Source organism: Hipposideros armiger, unplaced genomic scaffold, assembly GCF_001890085.2.
Source record: "Hipposideros armiger isolate ML-2016 unplaced genomic scaffold, ASM189008v1 scaffold_166, whole genome shotgun sequence".
NCBI lineage: Eukaryota > Metazoa > Chordata > Mammalia > Chiroptera > Hipposideridae > Hipposideros > Hipposideros armiger.
Genome location: NW_017731516.1, coordinates 2,533,981 through 2,553,431, shown reverse-complemented (window position 1 = coordinate 2,553,431; position 19,451 = coordinate 2,533,981). Strand labels below are relative to the sequence as shown.

General features: G+C 39.4%; 2 protein-coding genes across 5 annotated transcripts in view; both read right to left on the bottom strand.

Annotated features, from left to right (window-relative positions):
• The window catches only part of PTPRB (protein tyrosine phosphatase receptor type B), a 123,413-nt gene extending 118,158 nt beyond the window's left edge, over window positions 1-5,255 (bottom strand). Inside the window, exons 1-2 of the mRNA XM_019651766.1 lie at window positions 5,155-5,255; window positions 3,481-3,876 (exon numbers count right to left, since the gene is read on the bottom strand). Of these exons, the coding sequence (XP_019507311.1) occupies window positions 3,481-3,876; window positions 5,155-5,209 (451 nt within the window). The 5' untranslated portion in view covers window positions 5,210-5,255. The remainder of the gene's footprint in view (window positions 1-3,480; window positions 3,877-5,154) is intronic.
• A 652-nt stretch (window positions 5,256-5,907) lies between these two features.
• The window catches only part of PTPRR (protein tyrosine phosphatase receptor type R), a 248,144-nt gene continuing 234,600 nt past the window's right edge, over window positions 5,908-19,451 (bottom strand). For all 4 annotated transcript variants that reach the window (XM_019651760.1, XM_019651761.1, XM_019651762.1 and 1 more), the window contains one exon: window positions 5,908-7,111. In XM_019651760.1, coding sequence (XP_019507305.1) covers window positions 7,018-7,111 — 94 coding nt within the window. In that variant the 3' untranslated portion in view covers window positions 5,908-7,017. The remainder of the gene's footprint in view (window positions 7,112-19,451) is intronic.

The window sequence follows — 19,451 nt, the reverse complement described above, 5'->3', positions numbered from 1 at the left end:
CACCTCACTCCAGTCAGAATGGCTATCATCAATAAATCAACAAACAACAAGTGCTGGTGAGGATGTGGAGAAAAGGGAAGCCTTGTACCTACCCTGTTGATGGGATTGCAAATTGGCACAGCCACTATGGAAAACAGTATGGAGGTTCCTCAAAATATTATAAATAAAACTACCTTATGAACCAGCAATTCCACTCCTGGGTGTTTACCCAAAGAAATCTAAAACACTAATTCAAAAAAAAATACGCACCCCTATGTTTACTGCAACGCTTTTCACAATAGCCAAGATATGGAAACAACTGAAATGCCTATCAGTAGATAATAGGATAAAGAAATTGTGGTATATTTATACAATAGAGTATTACTCTCCCATAAAGAATGAAATCTTACCATTTGTAACAACATGGATGAAACGAGAGGATATTATGCTAAATGAAATATGTCAGACAGCGAAAGACAAATACCATATGATCTCACTTATATGTGGAATCTAAAGAATAGACTAAATGAGCAAACAAAAAGAAATAGACTCATAGATACAGAGAAAAAACTGATGGTTGGTAGATGGGAGGGGGGATGGGAGATGGGTGAGAAAGGTGAAGTGATTAGAAAGTACAAATTGGTAGTTACAAAATAGTCACAGGATGTGAAATACAGTATCAGAAATAAAATCAATAATGTTGTAAAGATTATGTAGGGTGTCAGAAGGATACTGGACTTATCGGGGGGATCACTTCATAGATTATATAAATGACTAACCACTGTGCTGTGCACCTGAAACTAATGTAAAATAATATTGAATGTCAACTATAAATATATATTTTATATATATATATATATATAGTCATAGGATATAAAGTACAACATAAGGAATATAGTCAATGGTATTGTAATATCTGTGTATGGTGTCAGAGGAGTAGTAGACTCGGCAGGGGTTCCCACTTTGTGAGGGGTGTGAATGTCTAATCATTATGTTTTGTATAGCTGAAACTAAATAAGAATAATAATAATAAAAGAATCACACTGGAAGCATTTTAAAAATACAATGTTTGATTTAACTGGCCTAGAGGATGAATCGTGGACATTAATATTATTTCAAAGCTCCCATTATGATTCTGATGCGAAGTTTGGTTTAAGAATCACCAGTGTAGGGTACTTGTAGCACAAACTCTGGCACAAAGTAGGTATTAGAGAAACATTGCTTAGTAATCATAAATGACATAATGAATATTTCCTCTATAAAAAATAGTCCAGATTTTAACCTTCACAGGTACATCACCTTTTACTGAAGAACTTAATAAAGCAATTCACATCCTATGAATGAACAACATCCATATTTGTGCCACTTTAGATTATAGTATTTAGTTTTCAACTCTTTGAAAGTGCGCATTTGGACCCATTCATTGCAAACATCTCAATGCAACTTAATTTTTCGCAATGGATTCTCTAGCAAATCAGTGAGCTTTCATGCTATGGGTATACTAATATCATTCTGTATCTTTAATTAATGGTAAGCTTGAGATGGAGCAGACAATTGTGTCTGTTACCTTATAATTATGTTAAAGCAAAAGTATGTGTTGTACCTGTGCATACTTAAAAAATGATTTTTTTTTACCACAGTTGTGCAGATTTTAACTCTGCTTTTTCTAGAAGTCCATTTTTTTTTTGTACCAACACTCATTATTGGGTACATTTTGAATAGGGCATGTTTAGTGGTTAACTGTAAATGGTTGATTCTATCCACTTCACTTTTGAAGTTCATCATTGAACATGTTTTGTATGAAGGTCAAAAGAGATAATTTTTTTCCATGAATTATCTTCTATCTTGAGTAATTCTCCACTGAAACCATATCTACTTTTTCAAAGTTCCAATGAAAGAATATTCTACCAAATAAGGTTTTCTAGGGAGCTGGGGAGGAATCTCACTTGTGTATAACAGTACAATGAGGATATCTCCAATGATTCTGTTATCTACGACAGGCCTCCCTAGATAAATTACAGAAAGGGAATTGAGCAAATTGGTGACATATGCTGTATCTTCTTTGATAAAGCTGAATTTTCTAATTGACTTTTATATTTTTACTTACTTGTCATAGTCAGAAGTTTTATAAGAACAAGGACTATGACAGTCAACTTCTATCACAGGAGAGCCCACTGCATTCACCTGGCATCTAATTAAATGCTTATTTAATTTATGAAATGAATGAGTGACAAAAAACTGTCCAAAGATTAGCATGGTGGAAAGGCTCATATGAGCCTCAAAAATCAACATCTAATAAAAAGATTTAAAGGTTCAGTGGATACTAATCCCCAAATGGGGTTACGGATCAAAATTTTCTGAAGAGCGTTTTAAAAAAACATGAAAGTATTATGCCCAAATTTGTATTTCTTGAAAGAGAATCTTGGAGGTGGTAGTGGGGGAAGAAATGATGGCAATAATCCCCTCTCTTCCCCCACGTGATTCTTATGTAGCCAACTGGGCAAAAGTCTGTGGTCAAGCCTTTGGGAAACACTGTATAATGGAATGTACACTGGACAAGGAAATAAGAAACTTGGGCTCTCATCAAACCTCTGCCACTGAATTATCTGGGACAACTCATTTAACCTTGACAAATTTCAGTCTCCTTAATGAAGCTCTTCATTTTTAGATAATTTCTCCAGTGCTTTGTAAGATCCATTGGTACCTAATAGATAATGGTTCTATTAGTTTTATCTTGCATGACTTCCTAAAGCAAACCTCTCAGTGAGGAGTAAAGAAGTAATAAATGATTAAATAACACAGAACATCAAGCTGTATCCGCAAATAAAAAATTCCTAGCACAGCTGGGACTAAGCTGTATGTAGCACCAGGAATTTGCGCACGTGTATACAAGTCTTTACATCTAGGTGTCTATCATCTAGGTTATCTCCATCAATGGTCAACAAATTACAAAACCCTGTGGCTGCTCATTGGTTCTTACCATTTCAAAAGTATGTTACCCACAAAGATATCTACTCCTAAACATTAGTACAAGAGATTTGCAAACTGGTGTCTTCTCAAGCACCATTTTGATGTTCTAATAGTTCTTCATAGTCAGAGATTAGGAGAGTCTACTTCAGCAACATTTTCAATTTCCTGATCATTGGCTTTATTCATTACATATGTATGCTGTATTTATGCCTAGATCTATATTCCTATATCTAATAGTTATTAACTAAAGTGCCTAGTGTCTGGCATGAAAGAGAAATTTGAGAGATATTTGTTGAATTAATATAAGAAGCAAGAAAGCAAGAGAAGGAGTGAGAGATAGAAAGGAAAGTTGTGCTTATTTTAATGAGGATAATGAAGTTTTCCAAGTTAGTGGACACCAAATAATCCATTTCCATGAGCTTATGAATCTCCCATAGGGGCATGTATTGGGGCATGTACACTTCCCTTGAATGTGAAAAAACATGACATTTAGCAGAACTTTCAAAATTAATTGTGCAAGGAATGGCTCACCTTTTTTTAAGCAGAGGTTTTCATTGACTCGTTTTCCCTCCTTGTTGACATCTATTTTCATCCAGCTATGGAGGTATTTCCTGCCCTTCTTGACCACTGCCTTGTCGCCTTGCTTCTTGAGAAAGAGAGAGGTATTTTCCACTTCAAGGAATCCTCCCTTCTCATCGCAAGTCCATCTGGGTGCCTGGGAGCAGTGGACAAAGATGGCTGATCGGGAAGGACCACCAGAAGAATTGGAGATGCCCAGGCACAGTGCAGATTTCACATGAAGGAGCTTTCCATTCTCAGTCCACATCCACTGCTGGTTCTGGTTGGTCCCGTTACACAAGCCCATGAACACTGTATTCTTTTTGAAAAGGCACTGTTGTTTATGGATATGGACAATCTGAAACCCCTCTGGAAGATGAAAAGCTCATATAGTACTGTGTTGCAAATTGCAAGGCCCATCAGAAAACAAAACAATCCAACCACAAATCGGCCAAGTAAAAATACGAGGTTTATCTTTTGCTACAGCTACCATTTCAAATGATTATTCCCAGATTCAACACATGTGGCTTAAAATCCCAAGGCTGACAATGTAAAAATGTAAAAATGTCACACTTGGCTCTCTTTCTTTTACTTTCACATGGTGTAGAGAAGAAAACACACCCCCATTGAAATAATAAAAGGAAGTTTGGAAAAGAAACAAAACCATCTAGCGACTATGGTGTGATGTATTAGTCCAATTAGTTAAACATGCTGAAGTTATGAAAAGCTCAGTTTCCTTTTTAACCATTTTACTGTTTTCATCTCACCTCCGGTTCCCATCTTAAAAAGTACCCTTTTTTTGCAATCCTTAAGTTATCATTGCAATAAATATTTGCATACAGATTACAGTTTGAATACAAATTTAAAAATTGGACGTATTTACCCCATAATAAAACAAACTTTTCACCCTCTTCCTAAGCACACCCTCCTTCCTCACAGCAAACCATGAAAGTATTGATTATCACAAATTAAATTTCTTCTAGTCCTAGAGAGAAGCATTTCTCTATTTTGCGACAATATCTACAATTTCCCCTCAAACACTAAACAGATTAAAATATCAGCATTTCTTGACGTAAGAAAATTAAATACCCGATTGCTAAACATCAGTGTTAAAAAGTGAGGTATTCAGGCTCAGAAACCATTTTCAGTGTGCTTTCACTTAATTTGCCCAGCTCTCCCATGAAAATATTCAGACCTTCCTGCCAAATAATAACTTCTAAATAAAACACATTGTAATTCTTCATCCCCTTTGATTATATTTCTTATATTTTCTTTCTTTAACTTTCAGACACAAAAATACAAAATCATAACCTAATTGGAAAACAGCATGGAGAATGCCCCAGACTGTTACATAATACTAAAAAGTTTCTCCTCAGGATGCCTTACTGCCTGCTGTAAAGATGCCATTTCAGGGGCTGCCCGAGGCATTTGGAGGACATGAGGAGGCCATTTATTTTCTTTTGGAGAGTAATTTCAACCTATGTGGACAGAGTTGGCTCTTTTTATTCCCCCTCTTCATCGTCTTTGACTAAACTGCCATGGAGACCTGGCTCCATTTCCGCCTATTTCAGACACTTTTCAAAGGACAGAATCTCCTCTGCTGACTATTGGAGAAATGCCTCGAGACACAGAGGCAGGCCCACTCACCTGAGTTCCCGAAGACCAAGCAGGTAAGAATCGCCATGTAAAATTCAGCCTCCATTTTCCACTTAACCACTGCTCATGCTTCGCTTGGGGGAAAAAAAATTCTCCCAGATAAGAGAAGCAAAGACCAGGGAAGGAAATGTGCCTTCATGGTGGGGGGAAAAGTCAGTGACGAGCACTTCCTCCTATTGAATTGTTTGGGGAAGTTTTACACCAGTGTCCTTTTGTCTGTTTCCTTAGAAAGAAAGGATTATGATTACCTCTCTTTTTCTTTTTTTTTTATGTAGAAAAAAATTCCAGCCTCCAGGAGCAGAATAAAATTCTGTAAGTTTTCTCCTACCACCCCTACCATCAGCACAGAGCTACTTCTTAACCTCAAGAGGGAAGGAAAAAGTTGTAATCTTAGATAATTGAATGTTCCTACAACATTACATCTCTTCAGGTGATGTGATTCTGCTGAAAAAACACAAATCATGTGATTTATGAGGGTCTATGACAAGCAATATAAAGACATAAACACTTACTGTTCCTATAATGATATGCTGGGAATCTATTGAGGAAAACCGCATAATGATGGCACTTCTAGATCATTATCTCTCAAGTGATGACAATAGGTATTACATTTGAGATAGTCATCTCCACTGGGGAGAGGCAGAGACTAAAAGTAAACCCATCACATTATCTACTTCAGACTTCCACCCACAAGATAATAGCCTCTCTCCAAATAGGAAAAAAAAAGTACAGACTTTACTCAACATTTAGTATTAAGATTAGTTTATTGGCAGTATGAAACAAAGTTAACATAGCTGCATTAAAAATTCATATGTGAGCAGAACATCTAGTGTTTGCTGAGTGTAGTTTTTTTTTTCCTTAACTTTATTTATCTGTTGAGGATTAAAACCTTTCAGAAATGTAAGGATATCCATGATAGCATCCTTTTGAAGAACCTCTGAAAATGTGACAGGTTACATCATTCCCCAAAGCAACTGCCTTGTATTGGGTGAGAGATTCCAGGTAGATAGCATATTCAAAAACTCCTTCTTAATAAAAGAGAGACAAGTATTTAAAATTCTTTATACGTCAGAGTTGCTACAAATTGTTTTTTCCCTTTTAAAGCAAAACGACTCACATTGTAGAAATACAGTGGATAGAGCTCTGGAGCAGAAACCACCCCTATGCCCAATAATAGAGAATAAATACATATATACCCAAAGACAATCATTGTGCTCTGTAATGGATTGATAAGAGGTACTGATAAATATATAGTTCATAGGCAATATTATCAAGACACATTTCCATATAAAATAGTTACTGATTTTTTTTTTTCAAAAACAAGGACTTATTTGTTAAAAATCCATTATTGATCACTTGCAACTTTAGCGGCAAGATTCTGGTAACTGAGAAAGGTAATAGCACTTAAAACAAGAACAGTGTTACAGCTGACAGTCCATTCACAAGACAGATTTTGCAAACGTGAAAGCATCTAAACACATAAGAATCATTCCTTCAGCAGCTCTTCCTGTCGTCCTCTGATGACATATATCACTGAGTATTTCATACATACATTCTGTGTAGCAGATAATCAATACAGACAGAACAAAATCCTGCTGAGCTGTGCAAGAAATCTATCATACTTCCATCAGCATAGGACCTTCAAAATAATTTAGGGGTGCTTGCAAATGCATTCATATACACAAGGGGCTGGCAGTCTTTACTACAATATGTTACCATCTTCCATAGTCCATGCCACAGCTTGGCTTCAGGGCTTCTCTTTCCTTCCATCGCAGGAAGCTCCTTGTAGAAGCCTCAAGTGGGTGATTGATTAATCACCCCTAGAGATTGATGGTCTGGTGAATCTTCAGAGGCTCACTGGACAGTTTCTGCCGAAAGTCTGCTTTCGTACAGACACAGAGCATGATGCACAAATTCATACTGCTCACCGGTTTGGACCATTCCACCCCTGCAAGGAAGAGATAATCCAGTAACTTCTTATTGCTAACATCCTGCAATCTCAAGTCACACAGAGCCCACATGCAAGCTAGGCTGTCATGCCAAAGACACACAGGACAGGCGACCTGGTGATTCTTTGGTTCTCTCTCTTATGTGTCCAAATGACCCAACTGGTGAACTTAATATGCTAATGTATATAAAAGGATTAACACAGTGCCTGGTACACACTTGGCACCTGATTAATTTTACCTACATACCATTACTGGGGAGGCAGTATAGCCTAATGGGTAAATACTTGGGGCTTGGAATTAGCCAGGCTGTCTGAATTCAAATCTCTCCTCTGCTGAGCATTCCTTCCAATTGTTGACACAATGTAGTCTTTCCAGGAGGGAGCAGTCTACACAGCAGATGGTCAGCTAGTTTCTGCGGGAATGCTCATGGGGAGAAGGACCTTTAGAGGCAGTCTTTTCCAAGGCTGGCAGGAAAGCTTTTGAAGACATCAAAATGAATTGGCCCCTCTCTTAACTTTCACCCCATTGGTTGAACTGAAATAACCCAAAAAAGTCTTAAGGTTTCTCCTATAGTCACACAATAGCTTTCTAAATGCTGGAAAACAACCATCAAAGTCCCATAATATTTCCTTCTCTAGACTAAACATCCTGTGATCACTCAACATTTCTATCCAGCCTGGTTTCCCTGTTACTCACCAGTCTAGTCTCCCTCTTCTATAGGCTATTTGATCAAGTATGACCTTCTTAGAGTGTTGTGTCTACTCCTGTCAGTGGGAATATTTTCTCCCTTGAGCTGTACATTGTTGGACAATTAGTTTGCGTTTGCAGGTGCATTGGGTGGTAAGATCCCACAGTATCCACCTGGAGCCCAGTACTGAGCAGGCATTTTAAGATATTGAATGAAGGTGTAGGTTAACGAAAAAGTGCAGGATGTTCTGAATGTGAAAGTTTCAGCTCTCTCCTCTCTTGAACTTATGCTACTGAATTTTTGAAACTAAATGCAGGACGTTCCATTTATTCCTGTTAAATTTACATCTCGATTTTAGCACAATGTTCTTGTTACTGATGTCACTATTTCTATCATTCAATATATCAGCCTTCCATTTGTCACTCTCAGCTTTGTGTCTTCCAGATATTTGACAAGCATGCCTTATACATCTTTTCATTTGTCATTTATAAAGGAGTAGAAAAAGAGGGGGCCAAGGTAGGGTCTTTATTGTAAGTAATTTGACATCATGTTATATATTGTCAGATACTCTTTCCAAAATTGTTTCCAACTAGGTGATAGGTCCTGTAGGGGCAGGCATCATGTCACAGTCTTCCCATATTTGCAACAGTGAAAAGCACAAGTCCTAAGTAAATACATGTCATGTAGGTTATCCAGGCCATGCCACTTTCATGTCACATGACAGCAGATAAACTCCAGGCTAAAAAAAGGCAAAGGGCTTCTCAATGATGCATTCAATGGTGGCTGATTCAAAGTAAAAAACTTGTCATTAGCACCTTCGAAGGTGTTTAATAACTGGCTATTTGCGTATATAGAATACTCTGTTGATCCCTATAAGAACTTAAAATCAAAGATTACCCTGGAGATTTTACTCCATTTTGGGAGTGAAATAGGTTTGGCCATAGTAAAAAAAAAAAAAAAACCCGAGAAGCTAATATAGTGCCTGTGTACAAAATACTTATGGAATAAATGAACCGTGTTAGATTAATTATGGAACTATCAGGAGAACCCTGTAATAATTCACCCTCTAGGAAAGCTCTGATTTTGCTCCCAGGAATCTTTCAGGTCAGACAGGGCTTCATGGACTTGCTGAAGATCTAAATCACTGACATAAAATTCTTAATGCAAGCTGGTCCTCAAAGGTAAGAAGCAGGGATGTTTTTCTTTCTTTTTTTAAAAAAATGTTAAAAGGTATCATCCAACTCCCTTTTAAAGATGAGGCACTAAAACAATCCTTGACCTCCAATAGATCATAGGTTAAGCTCAACCAAGGTTAATATTTTAAGAAATTTTCCTATTGATTAAGATGATATTTCAATAGAAAAGGCTTATGGGGCCCCAAACAGCTGGACCATCATCAGTGAGGCAGCAGCTTGGACATCACCACAATTACTCAATACATTGTAGCAAGTATCCTCCATCCTTGGAGAACCCCCTAGATACAAATCTGTTTTCCCAGGAGGTATAACACATTAAGCTACAATACCTACTGCCTGGCAAGAGTTAGTTTATCAAAAAAGAGTAAGGTCATATAAAAACAGGGCAAGGGACCCCAGTTAGCTGTGAGCGTGGTCATGGGTTGGAAAAGGGTTATAATGCTGAGGCATCAGGTTCATTTCCACAGGGACCTAAGTGTGTTCAGAGGGAAAACACTACACACACTGTTGTCAAGACGAATCCTGTCTTTACCACTTATGAGCCGCTTTCCCTTATTATGTCATCTTTATAGTGCTCAGTTTTCTCATCTGCACAATGAAGAGGCAATAAAATAATAGTGCCTACCAACCACATAGCACTGCTGTGAGAAATAAATGGGACGATCCATTTCAAATGTTTCGCTCGTAACAGACACCATATTGTTAGCTATTTCTCTTGTACTGTTGCTCTTTGGTGTTATCTAGTCAAACAGAGCTGGTTGGAAGGCCTTGGGATGAGGCCTCTGAAGGCCTCGGAGAACTAAGAACACACCTGGCAGAGGACACACTATTGCCCAGGTCGGGCAAGCCTAGAGGGAAAGAAAGATCCTAATATGTTTCTGAATATGAACCAGCCTAGAAGTCTGCTGTGGTGGGGACAGGTGATGTCACGGAAGAGGTGGGCGTGGAGTCTCACAGATTCAAATTTGAATCCTTGCTTTCAAACCTATTAGCTTTATGATTTGGGAAAAATTATTTACTTCTTTCCAGCTGGGGTTTCTTCACTTATAAAATGACATTAATAATAAATCTGATTAGATTGTGAGCATGAAATGAGTCAGAGCATCTCAATGTCTAGCTGAAGGCTATTTACAGAAAGCCCAGCAGCCCAGGGTTGTACAGCGGTGCCTGAGATGCTGTGGCAGGCATAGGAGGCAGGGAGGTTTTCGGACTAGCTCCGAATCCCAGCTGTGACCAGGGCAGTTCTGCTTTTTATTCGTTTTCCGCATTGGTGTTTTGTGGACGATTTTGTCTCCCCATTGCTTTGTTTCCCATTGTTCTCAAAAAAGTTTGAAAACCACTGGGCTGGCAAACCCAGTTAGTAAGGTTTCAAGTTTTGTAAGGTTTAAATGAGATAATGCATAACATGCTAAGTACAGTGGCTGTCATTTAGTAAGTGCTGAATAAATGCTACATATTCTTCGTCTTATTCTTTCGATAAGTGCTTAGCTAACACTGTGCCTCGGGGGACCATGCGTCTGGTTAGCTTGGCACAGCTCTGGTTCACTCCTGTTGTCCTGGCATAATTATTAATAGGGCCACCTTTCACTCTCAGAAGTGGCTCGGTTTGGAATGATAAATTATTTGTCCACCCTTATTGTGTCCCACTCCATATGGAAGAATCATTCCGTGTACTGCAAAAATGGTGTTGGCTACGGGGGCTCTGACTGCTTTGTGGCCACACTTTGAACAGGCCAGAGAGGGTCCAGATATACTGCCCTTCCAGAACTGTCAGATATCTCCTATCCCATGAGCCCCGCCAAACGCAGAAATCAGTGTCGTCCCAGTCTCCATGCAGAGAAGCACGTAGCTGTGTCAGCTGGGGGAAAACTAAGGTTGGAAGGGAAAAAAACTGTAGCTTTTTCCCTTTGCTACTGGGAGGGTGATTTGAAAAAAAAACACACACAAAAACCCTCCATATGCCCAGGAGAGAGATTTGGTTTTTAACATGTTAAAATTGTGACCTTTTGTGACTATTAACTCACACATACAGAGAGCAACAGCCTTTCCTGCTGCACCACCCAGCGCATTTCCGGTCTAATCAGTAGACAGAAGGAATTCTGCGGCAGTGACTCACTTCTGGGCTAACAATGGAACTTATGCTCCTTGGCTTTTTATTATTTTCAAATCAGGAATTCTTTTGGTAAAGTTTGGTACAGTAAATTTAGAACAAAAGGTGTGGACATTAATGTGCCTCCTGGGTAAATCTCTGATAGCTTTGGCATGAGTCAAGCAAGGCTAGCTGGTAATGTCTGCTGTGGTGACTTGGGGCCTCGGACAACGGTTTCCCCGTGTTTTTAGACAGATGTCACATCAAGGAGGGAGGAATTCACCATAAGTGTTCTGACCAATTCTGACCAGGTATTTTGAACACAGACACTTTCCCTGAAGAGCTATGCTCCAAAGTATTTGTAAGGCATAAAAGCCAGCACACGTCAAAGGATAATTGAATGCATCAGCCTATCTTGAATTCTGTTTTCCCCCTCCTCCCCCCTGAAAATTAGCCAATTTTCTTCTGAACACCCAGGTTAACACTCAATTAACTCCCAGCTGAGAAGAAGGGAAAGGTTGTCCTGGCAACCACTTGGGAGATTCAGTTGGCATAATCCGTTTTACAAGAGGACTTCTTGTTATGGTCTCAGGAACTGTGATGTCAAGTAAATCCATACCAATTTCTGGGACTTTAAGTGTCATTAAAATAAATAAACCGAAATGTTCAATTTCTGGTCTTCAAATGAGATCTTTGAAATTCACTAATTAAGGGATCTCTGTGATTAGTTGGGGATGAAGAGGTAAATGTAAATCTAGGGTTGATAAAAAAATATACCAACAGGTAGAAATTTGAGCTTTGCAATTACTTAAAACAAGTTTTGGAAACAAAGAATATTTGGGGACACATATTAGCCTAGGAAACTGACGGCATGCATATTCCTCCTCTTAGATTATTATAGTTAAAAAAAAACAAACAAAAATCATCTAACTGAAGTGATTAATCAAAACATTTAAACAATGATATGACGCACACTGGAAGCATTTTTCTATCCTGTCTGGGAAGCTACAAGTAAGGTCTTTGGATGTCATTCCAATTTGAGGCCTCCAAGGTAAGGATGTACAAAGACAACTGCAGTTTACCACTGACTCTTAAATAGGAGGATTAGACAGACTGTTTCCTGTTTTGGGAGAAGAAAAAAAAAAAAAAGAAGAAGAGAAAAAGGCCTTAGGATCATATATTATTTTATATGTTTCATTTCCAAAATTCCGTTCTCAAGTCCTTCCGGTGCCCAGAGGTGCCAAACGAGATGAAAAGACATACGATGAGGAAAAAGTTTCCAGAGGTCAACTTGCAATGGAACATGACCCTTTCCTCCCTGCCTACATATCTTCTGCTGGTCACGTATTGCTCTTTAGTCATTCTCCTACAACATTTATGTGCCTGTGAGCATTTTCTGAGTTTCCTTGGCCATTTTATTACTATGGACTATTATTACTTTTTTTTTTTTTTTTACAGAGACAGGTGCATTTCTCATACTCATTGTGTAAATGACCTTCTGTTACTACCTCAGATTGTGAAACCTGGGCATACAAATGCCTAAATGAATCTCTTGCAGCTAAATACGGTGAAAGCTCCTTGGTTTAGTTTTAATAGCAACTAGAATTCTTCATTAGGTGGTAAAGTCAGAGCAGTTTAGTGATATATAAGATTAGAAGATTTTAGTACTAATTAGTACATATTAGTACTAATATTATGGGTCCTTTCTTTGCACCATAATTTTTTGAAAATTGTTGGCCAATGTATAGTATCTATGGTAACCTTCCATTAACAGGAAAATGTGATTGAGCAAAATAACCCCTTTCACAGCCATGCTGGCCAATAGGAAGTTCATGGTACTTATCATATTCAGATATTAATAATAAGTCATCTAAACTGAAACCATCAGAGATAAACAATTTCCCCTGGTTTATATAGCAACTAGTTCAGGGTCATTGTCAAAGGCAGGATTAGAATGTGAACTTCCTCTCTGTCAATTTTGTGCTTAACCCACTTAGGTCTCCCATTCCAGAAAACAATAGCCTTTTGGGAAGCGAATAAATCCAAAATTTAGACAATCTCATTTGAGCAAAATTGGAAGTTCAGTTCAGGGTATAAAAAAAAAAATGTTATGTGACTTTGGATACATCATTCATTCTTTTTAGGTCCTGGATTCCTCCTGAAGAATTAGAGATTTGTACAATATTCTTAAGGCCAGATTTTAAAATTTCATCCCTTTCCTAGTAGGTGTTTGGCAAATGTTATGATTGTCTGTTATTGCCATTCTATTGTTCTCTACAAAAACAAAGGTTCGTCGACTCAAACAATGCAATAGCAAGAAATTTTAGAGAGTCGGTCGATCACTTCCCAATCACTGAATCCCAGGATGGAAAAGGCATCTTACTGGAAGGGCCCTGGAACCCACTTGTGCCCTAGCATTATCAGTTGGCCAAATAGACCCACATGCATATGCATCACTCATTGTTGTGAGTCACAGAATAAAAATTCATTTGTAAGCATTATGGATTTCAAAATTCAACTACTAGGTTGAAGTCCATCCAATACTTTACTGTTAGAAAAGAGTTCCTCATACCAGAAGCTATTGGGAGACCACTGATATAACCCACGTCTCTTTTAACAAATGTATACCTAGAGACCTGAAGTGTACAAGACGTCACACAGGAAGTGAGGGGCAGAGCCAGGGTTCGCACCAAGCTCTGTGGCATCTGGTCCAGTGATTGCTGGCACCTCATGCGCTCGTGGCTGCCTGTTTAACACTAGCCAGTGCTCAGACTTCATTGCCTGCTACACACTTCATCTTTTAATTAAAAACCAACATTATAAAAAATGAACGAATGATCCATTAATGCACTTCTAAATAAAACACTTGTGGGTGCCTTGTGCTGAACTTGAACTCCTACTTGGAAAAAAAAAGAAATCCTATTTTAGTTCAATATATGCTCAAAGTATTATTAAAAGGAGAATCACACTCATGAATCTGCAGTGAGAACTGGAGCAGCTATTAATAGAAGTTGCCCTAAAGCCAAAAAAAATAATGTCTTGCCAGAGAATGAGGAATTCACCAAATGGCTTTGTCATTGTTGTTACATTGGAAATATCCATTCAGCATAACACACTCGTCTCTACATCAGGCCATTTGAATTTATTGCTAAAATGCAGATTTGTGACCTGAGTACAAGTTGCTTGTTTTTGTCATGTTGGATAACAACAGTCAGGCACTGTAGTTTTTTCTCAATCAGGATTTTGGTCCTGCCCAATGCTCGAACTCTTGACTTAGTCACTAAATAAGACCCATTTCAAGTCTCCAAATCACTGCCTTGTCTTTTTCTTTCTTGTTAACCACGCCATGGGCTTCTCAGAAGCAGCAGCCATAAAAGGTGGGGGCAGACTATAAAAAAAGATGGACGGCATGCAGCCTTGGACCACTTGGACCAGAGGCCACTGTTAAAGAGGGTCTGGAAAGATAGGGAAAGGCCACAGGAGCTTGTACTCTGTAGAGTACAAAACATCAGCTCTCTGATATACCGGCTGTCTCTTTTGTATCCCTTATTATATTCAGCTGGATGCTTCCAATTAGTCAGTCCCACCCTTTCCTTTCCCCTTTTTGATGGTCCCACCCAGGTTCAAATTCCTGCACCATCTCCAGTCTTCTCTTCACCATCAAACTTGTTGAAAAAATAATTTATATTTATCATTTTACAAATTCTTTTCCTCCCATTTAGATATTCTTTGAAGAAAGTTTTGTGTGGTCAAGTAAATGTGAAAGAGTGCTTAAAGGAAGTTAAATGGATTTCTAGGTTTTCAGATTCTTTAATGCATTAATACTTACTGTGACTATCCAAGTGGAGAAGGATTCTAAGAAAGATAGTATATAGCTTTTTTTTTTAAACTTAATTGAGAATTTTTAATTTTTTTTTTTTTTGTCTGAAAACCGTCTAAGAGAGTTTGGGACTTAGCAGGCTCTCATGGTTTAATTGGTAATTTAACTGTGCCCAGAGAAATACAGTCTGGAAAAGTACGTTAAGGAATCCATCTTTCCACAAATAGGTGCCTGACGCCTATTTGGTAGTAAGTGTTCAGTAAATGTTTGTTGAATGAAGAAACATATGCCCAATTCAGGAGCACCACACCGAGCAGAGATCTGGGGTGCCTGTCCCACAGGATTCAGGCCCATCTACAAACACCCATCCTGAAAACACCCAAATGTGGGTCTCGCATCGTGGGCTCATGTCCTGTGCCGTCACAACCCTGTCCCCTCCCACCATGCTGAGAAGGACTCTGCAGCTTGATTAAGGCTCTGCTGTCACTGTCTTGAAATAGTTAATAATTTTTTTAAAAGAGGGGCCCCACATTTTCATTTTGTGCTGGACCTCACAAATGAGGTAGCTGATCTTCCTGAGGCATCTCTTGCTGGAGATCTCCTGCTCCCTGTCTGTGCCCCATCCTTCTCCAGGGCCCTGGAGTTGTCTATCAGTCTCTCCTTGACTGCAGAACCTCAGGTATACCCAGCTTCTGGAACCTTCTCTTCAATTCTCTTTTAGCAAAATCTACATTCTGAACATATTGATAATACAGGGGCTCACACTCTCTCTAGCTATAATACCATGCTGGAAAGAATGGAGCACCTTGTTTACATTAAAGTGTTGACAGCCGAGAAGACAAAGTGCTACCTGAGCTCAGCTCCCATCTCTCTAGGTTCAATGAACTTTAAAAAGGAATGATGCTTTTAGCTAAGGATTGGCTCTCTAAGAGTAGCATTTTAGATATTCACTATACACAGATATTTTCGGCAACCTCTATAGATAGATATTTTGGGATAAGGTAACTTTCTTGTATCCCTCAAATTATACTCTTACGGCAACTGCTGACAAAGTCACTCTACCTATTCATGAAATAGCTCTCATTCATATTAAACTTTGTTTTAAAAATTATGGTGTTGTTGCATTTTTTTATATGGCAAAGCATCATCAAAGAGATATGTTTTTGTCAAGCAGTTTTACAATAAACATATTCAAAAACCTGTTTACTTTTATCTACAACTGTCGGAATCCAAAGAAGTCTATTTTGTCATTTTCTAGGTTCCATGACCTTGGGTAAATTGCTTGATATCTTGAATTCTTTGTTTCCAAGTTAAAAAAAAAAAATGAAGCCAAAGAATACCTCTTTTCCTACTTGTACGTTCACTTTGGGAGTTAAAGGAACCGTGTGCTTTGAAGACCATGTAAAGAGACCGTGATTAAATAAATACACTTCTGAGTGTGAAGAGTGCCTTCTGGAATGCCTAGGAGACAGATCCAGAACTGAAGGCAAGGACGACCACAGAGTCTAGGTTGGGACGAGGATTGAAGAACTGACGAATAATGAAAAACTGTAGAGCAGGAAGGTGAACGTCTGGATTTTCCAAGGCCAGTGTTCCCTTCACCGGCACGAGTAAAGGACATGGTCAGTGGTAACAGTCAGCTACCAATTGGAATTTTAAAAGTGAGATATGACAGGAAAAAGCTGAACGGAAGCAAGAAGCAAGAGGACGGAGGAATGAGAAGTTGGATGGGGTGAAGGAAAGGAGGAAGGTTGCCTGTGCTGCTTTTCATAATAACTCAGGGAGCGCACAACAGAAGGAAGAGACAAGAAACGCTAAATTGATGCTGATCCTGCGAAGGAAGGAAGGAAAAGGAAAAACCTTTCAAGGAAAGTTTTAAGGAGAATTTCTGTTTCATAAACAACAGCTGCTCAGGAAGAATTTATGTAGAAGGGCTCTTGATTAATAAATCAGGATGATTTCGAGACACGTATTGGCAGTAATTCAAATCATCCAGGGGGTGGGGGGCCCACAGGCTTCAGATCAGCAGAGAAGCTGGCTATGTTTTCAAGATCCTATCAGGAGTAAAAGGACAAGCCTTGTGGGAAGACCTTGGCGGTGGTGGAAGGCCAAGGCTAAATTTTCTGACCATTTGCTTTAGGAAGGAAGGAGCAGATAGAGGTGGCATTGTGATACGGCTTTAAAAAATGCATTTGCGGTTCCATTCAAAATTAGAGGACAATTTGGTAGACTCGACAGGGTAATGTGAGTGGGAAGTGGAAAGCAAGGTGGGGGTCAGGCTACAAAAGCAGGTGGGGGAAGTGGGAGATGGGAGGGTAAATAGGCAACATTAAGAGTAACAAGAGCGGGCCGGCCGAGTGGCGCGATGGTTAAGAGCTCGCTTGGGACGCCAGAGGGCCCCGGTTCGAATCCCATAGATGAGGGCCAGTGACACTGCCCTCTACAGCTAAAATGCTGAACAACAGCTCAACCTGGAGCTGGGCTGCCATGAGTTGCTGGCGACGGAGTAGGCTGCAGCCCCTGCTGCAGTGGGTTGCCATGGGCTACCGTGTGTAGCCAGCAGCCGCAGTGAGCGGCTGTCCAGAAGCCGGGGACTAATGTGCCTCGCCTGGGAAGAGCACAATGATGGTGCCAACTTGGGCCAGTGAAGCAACGTCCTCCACAACTAGACTGAAGAACAAAACGACAGCAACTTGTCTGTTCCCCTTCCCCCAATTCCCCAGCACTGTTCCCATACCCCCAATTCCCCAATAAAAATCTTAAAAAAAAAAGAGTAACAAGAGCACAAAAGCCCCTGCCCCAAAAAAATCAAACAAACCAAACCAAACCAAAACAAAAACCAAAAAACGATGAGCAAACCAAGCCCATTGTTTTTCACGATCCAAATAGGATCAGAGCAGGTTTTGGAGGCCAAGTTGGTTTGGAGTCCGTTTAGATCCATGCAGGTATCTGGCGTTCATGGAGTTCCAGCATTAGCCAGTAGGAAAGCAGCGTACAAGGATATAAACTAGAGTCCCTGGGGGATTTGTGGTCTCATGCAGGAGCCTTGTTACAGAAGCACACAGTAAGAGAGACCAAGATCATTTCAGGAGCAGCTCCAGCTGACTGGGCGCTGTCCCTTACTCTTTGACGCAGAGCCCCTTTCAGAGTGGCGGTAGATCCTAGCGTCTGACATGAAGCCACTGGATCCTGTTCAAGCTGGGGTGGACGGTACTGGATGGAAGGCAAGGGGGTTTCAGGAGACTAAGACAGCAATTGTAACAGAAGAAGGAAAGGTAACTGGAGCTGATCTTCTTATGTATAGAAAGAAAGCCTTTGTAGGAGCAGTCACATGAGGGGTGTGGAAAGGTGAAGGGAGGGAGGGCAGAGAAAGGGAAAGAAACATGGGCTAAGTGTTCTAAGTCTGTCACAGGTGCAATCTCATCTTAGTGTCGCTGCAACCCTGTGGGGGTAGGTTATCAGTTCCAGTTTACAGATGTGTGTTCAGGTTTCTTGCTATAGATATTGGTAATAACTGTTGCTAAACTTGGTTGTACACTTACTATGTAAAAGGCACTTTGTAGGTTCTCTCTTAATCCTTGCAACAAAAATAGGAAGTAGATACTATTATTATTTCCATTTTCCACATGAAAAAACCGAGGCATGGAGAAGTCCTGTAACTTGCCCAAGGCCGCACAACCAGAAAATGGTGGGAACCAGGATTCAAACCCAGGCAATCCGTCTCCAGAGCCCAGGAACTTAACCGCCAAGATGAACAGTCTCTAATAAGCCACAGTTAAGAGAAAAACAGAGGGAAGATATACTTATGAAATCTTAGAAATTATTATTAAAAGGAGACAAGGACAGACAGCGATGGGGAGGGAAAACCTCATCCAGAAAGGGGAGTTTGGATGTTTAATTTTAGAGATAGGAGAAACTTTATTGACAATATTTTAAAAGCAGTTTATTAGAAGAAAAAGTACATTTCAAAGAAGCAGAAGCAGCCTGAGCAGTAGGCAATGGCTCAAAGGCCATTATTAGAAAAGAAAGTACACTCCAAAGAGTTTGGAGTGGGCAAAGCAAAAGAAGCTCAAAAGGCCAATAATTTTAATAATAATGAAGATAATAATACCACAATAAACATTTATTGAAGGCTTACTATGAGCCAGACTCTGTTCTAAGTGATATCTATCTATCTATCTATCTATCTATAAAATATAATATATAATATATTATCTCACTGAATTTTCAGAACTATCTTTTTGCCTCTTATTGAAATCCCAGGACCTAGCACATAGTAGGTGCTCAATAAATGTTTATTAAATGAATCTTAAAAGGTAACTCTACAGTTTTACTTTTAGGGAACTCTAGGTCATGGAGCAAAATCCCTCTTGTTTTATTACCTCATGACATTTCTTTGTCTGGAATGATCCTATTTACTCCTTAGCTTGCTTATTATCTCCTCTCTCTCTGTCTCTGTTAGCATGTACACTCTAGGAGAGCAGAGCCTCACTCATCTTGCCTAACGCTGTACTTGCAGCATCTGGAACAAGGCCTTAGGCATGGA